Source organism: Otolemur garnettii, unplaced genomic scaffold (assembly GCF_000181295.1).
Source record: "Otolemur garnettii isolate 467f Iridium unplaced genomic scaffold, OtoGar3 scaffold00004, whole genome shotgun sequence".
NCBI lineage: Eukaryota > Metazoa > Chordata > Mammalia > Primates > Galagidae > Otolemur > Otolemur garnettii.
This window is the reverse complement of record NW_003852399.1, coordinates 39,332,375-39,336,270: the sequence shown is the minus strand read 5'-3', so window position 1 is coordinate 39,336,270 and position 3,896 is coordinate 39,332,375. Positions and strand designations below refer to the sequence as shown.

Here is a 3,896-nt window from a genome sequence, read left to right as displayed (position 1 = left end):
CTCTTGCATTTCAAATATAGAGTCCTAAGCGTGGCCACGTTGCTTTTCCATTCCTCCTCTGTGATCCCCAAGCCCTTGACATTGAGGCCATCAGCCCAGTCAAGACCATGTCTTGGGATGAGTTTCTTTGTTTCCTTCCTGCTAACTTAGGACACCAACTGCCTCCTCTGCAGATATACCCTTCACTGAGTATGCTCACATCACTCTGACAGTCATAAATGTCAGCTTTTTCAATCCATTGAGATGTGTCATTATCTACCTCTCTTGCATGTCTGGCCTCTAGCCACAAGAACCTTCCTTAGCATGGCTGCATGCTTATTCTGTTCCCAAATGTGCCTCTTTTGAGGCATTTACCTTGTTTGAGACGTTACTAAATACTTTCAGAAATAACTAACATGGTATTATCTTCTTCTGTCTCTTAAAACTCTAACTTCAGTGGCAACATGGCTCATGCGATACAGAAGCAGCTGTTCACCCAGCTGACACATGCACACCCTCATAAGACTTGCCTTCTTTGAAAATGGTGATAAGGTAGCCAAACGTAAACCTACCAGGAGTTTCCCCGGCCCTGGGATCTGGCTGCGACCAGGGCGCTTCAAACTTTGGCGGATCCTTGCTGCTTACAGAAGTCAGAGGAGGTGTCATACTGTCCGACGGAGAGCGGGCAGGCGGAAGTCCATACAAGCGACTGCTGCTTTCCGAAGAGTGGTCTCAGTCGGCCGCTCTGGGTTCCCCGGGAGCGCATGCGCAAGGCGAGCGGTGCAGACCGGCCTTGATTGGCCTCACCCGCCAAGGTGCAACGGGCCTGTGTGGCGTGTGGTCTCGATCGCAGAGGGTGGCAGCGAGGACCGCGTGCTCTATAATGAGCACGCCTGCAAGTGCCAGTGTGCCACGCACCGTTTTAGGCCCTGGGCAAACAACAAAGAACAAGACCCTTGTCTCGTGGAGTGGACGTCTTGTTGGGGTCGGGAAGTGGAGTGCCGAGAATTTCAAGATCATGGAGTTGGACTGAATGCTGCACAGTTCAAACATCTGCTAATTTCAGCCCTGAAAGACCTGTTTGGAGAGGTTGATGCTGCCTTACCCTTGGACATCCTAACCTATGAAGAGAAGACTTTGTCAGCCATCTTGAGAATATATAGCAGTGGTCTTGTCAAATTGTGGAGCTCTTTGACCCTATTAGGATCCTACAAAGGCAAAAAATGTGCTTTCAGAGTGATTCAGGTTTCTCCATTTCTCCTTGCATTATCTGGTAATAGTAGGGAACTAGTATTGGACTGAATAGCCTGCAATTTCAGAAATATTTCTTCACTCTAAAAAATATTTTTTGGTCCCTGCATGATGTTTGAAGACTGAAGCAGGGTAAAAGCCTCTGTTCATGAAATTCAAGGGTGCTGAAAAATGTTCCCAATAATTGCCATTCATCGTCTTTGGTGGGCTGGGCTTCGGAGGAGAGTCTGCCTGAACCAGCCAGTGCTGAACAGGCAGCCTTGTCAGCGTATGCGCGTCAAAGTTGGAGACCGGGCTGAACTTAGCAGGGCCTTCACACACAGGGATGTGGCTACCTTCTCAGAGTTAACAGGCGATGTCAATCCTTTGCATTTAAATGAAGATTTTGCAAAACACACCAAGTTTGGAAAGACAATTGTACATGGGGTTTTGATCAATGGACTTATCTCAGCTCTCCTTGGTACTGAAATGCCAGGACCAGGCTGTGTCTTTCTTTCTCAGGAAATTAACTTTCCAGCCCCTTTGTATATTGGAGAAGTTGTTTTAGCTTCTGCAGAAGTGAAAAAACTTAAGCGGTTCATTGCTGTTATTGAAGTGTCATGTTCTGTAATAGAAAGTAGAAAGACTGTTATGGAAGGCTGGGTTAAAGTTATGGTCCCAGAAATTCCCAAATCCTGAAGATGTGTTTAAAGATGTAAGTTCATACACCAAATGCCATTGTTATTAAAGAGTGGCTGGGGAATTGGGGATTACTACTCTTCACCAAAGAATGGCTATCTGTCCAGAAACTGGTATTAGGGAAAGGGAGCAGAGACGGAGTGTTCACATGTCCACTCTCCAGTGTGGCCTTATGTTTCACTCAGACTTGAGTGTATGCAAGATTTCATCATTTGTCTAGATTTTTATTTTGTATAATTATTAGGGCATATGTATTATTTTCTTTAAAAATTTCAGATTAAGGGTATATATGATTAGGTTACATTGTGTTTGTTGGGTAGTATCTAGGTTTTTTAAATTGAAGAAGTATTGAGGTTATCTAAAGGCTCTACTTTTGGTTCACTTCTGTGGTTCATCTTACAAGGATACAAGTGAATCTTTCTATGAGCGGAATATGAACGTTTTAACACAATAAGAAAATTACATGAAGGCTATGTTAACTAGTTTGATGGAAGTGTTTCGGATTGTTTATGAAAACACCACACTGTACCCCAGAAGTGCATTAATGTACACAGTTACCATTTAATAAAAATAAATAAATAAATAAATAAATAAATAAAAGAAAGAAAATGGTGATAAAAGGATCTTTCTACTTTCGTGGCAACTCAATTGAGTTAATTTAAAGGTTTTGTGCTTGTCACTTACAACATCTCGATCTCAATAACAATTTTGTGTTAACCAGGAATCTTTTGGACCCACTGCATATTTATTTGAACAGAAAAGAGAACATGGACATAGGTAATCAAGGGTGTATTGCTTCAACACAGTTCAAATGATATTTTAGGTGCTAACTCTGTATTCTCCAGATAAGCCCTTTGTGTGGTGGAACAGCCACCAGCAACCCTACATGCATATCATATTAGCAGAATGAAATGGTCTTTCCCAGTGGTTTTTATAAAATGTTCTATGAAGGATCTGATTAGTCCAGCTGGTGTCAACTGTCATTACAGAACATTCAAGTGGGGAACCTGCTGCCTTGAGGCCACTTGAGTCCTCCAGATCGCCAAATGCAGCCCCTCAATCAAATCCAAACTTCACAAAACAAATGCTTTTATTAAAATTTGGATTCAGTCAAGGATCCAAAAGGCCACATGTGGCCCCAGGCTGCAGGCTCCCCACCCACTTGGATAGGGTGCAGAGTGACCCCAATTGAAGGGCATGGAATGGATTTTCCCAGGAAAGAAGAGGTCTGATCCCAGAAGCAGTGGGAAGTGATTTTTGCATAGCAAAGACAACAGATATTGGCTACATTCAGATTAACAAATGTAGAAACAGTATTCTTGGTCTATAAAAAGTCCAGATTATACAAAGTTAATTCTGAAAGGTAAAAGAATTTAGTGAGCTGTTATTACATATCCAATTTATATTCTATTATGTGCAACTAGAAGCATCTTAATTAATGAAAATATGCTTTAATTATATCTGGTCCCAGACTTAAGATGCTTTGACTTAGAGTTTTCCGCTTTATGGTGGTGTGGGAGTGATAACACAGTAATTAGATACTGTACTTCACATACCTATACAGCCATTCTGTTTTTCACTTTTTGTACAATATTCAACATATTAAATGAGATATTCTACAATTTATTATATAATAGGCTTTGTGTTAGATGATTTTGTCCAACTGTATGTTAATGTAAGTCTTCTGAGTACATATGAAGTAGCTTGGGATAAATTATGATATCTGGTAGTTAGGTGTATTAAATGCATTTTCAACTTAAGATATTTTCAACCGACAATAGGCTTATCAGAAACCCCATTATAAAGCACATTTGTATATCCTAACCTGGAAATCAGAGAAGCTAAATTAGGCCAAATATGTTTTGTTTCTCCTTTCTTTTTCCTTTTTAAATTGCTATTTCGAAAAGATATTTTCCCTAAGTATTTGGGGCTAAGGAGAAAGGCAAGGAGATTTTGAATGAGTTTAGTCTGCTATCTATGTCCTTTTA

General features: G+C 41.0%; 1 protein-coding gene across 1 annotated transcript; it reads left to right on the top strand.

Moving 5' to 3' along the window:
• Positions 1 to 603: 603 nt before the first annotated feature.
• LOC100958119 (hydroxyacyl-thioester dehydratase type 2, mitochondrial-like) lies at positions 604 to 2,328 on the top strand. The gene has a single exon (XM_003782507.3). The coding sequence runs from the start codon at positions 1,402 to 1,404 to the stop codon at positions 1,906 to 1,908; it is 507 nt and encodes a 168-aa protein (XP_003782555.1). The 5' UTR covers positions 604 to 1,401; the 3' UTR covers positions 1,909 to 2,328.
• Positions 2,329 to 3,896: the final 1,568 nt, after the last annotated feature.

Excerpts from the sequence above, each read along its gene's own strand:
- LOC100958119 (XM_003782507.3), top strand. The coding sequence starts at position 1,402 with ATGTTCCCAATAATTGCCATTCATCGTCTTTGGTGGGCTGGGCTTCGG.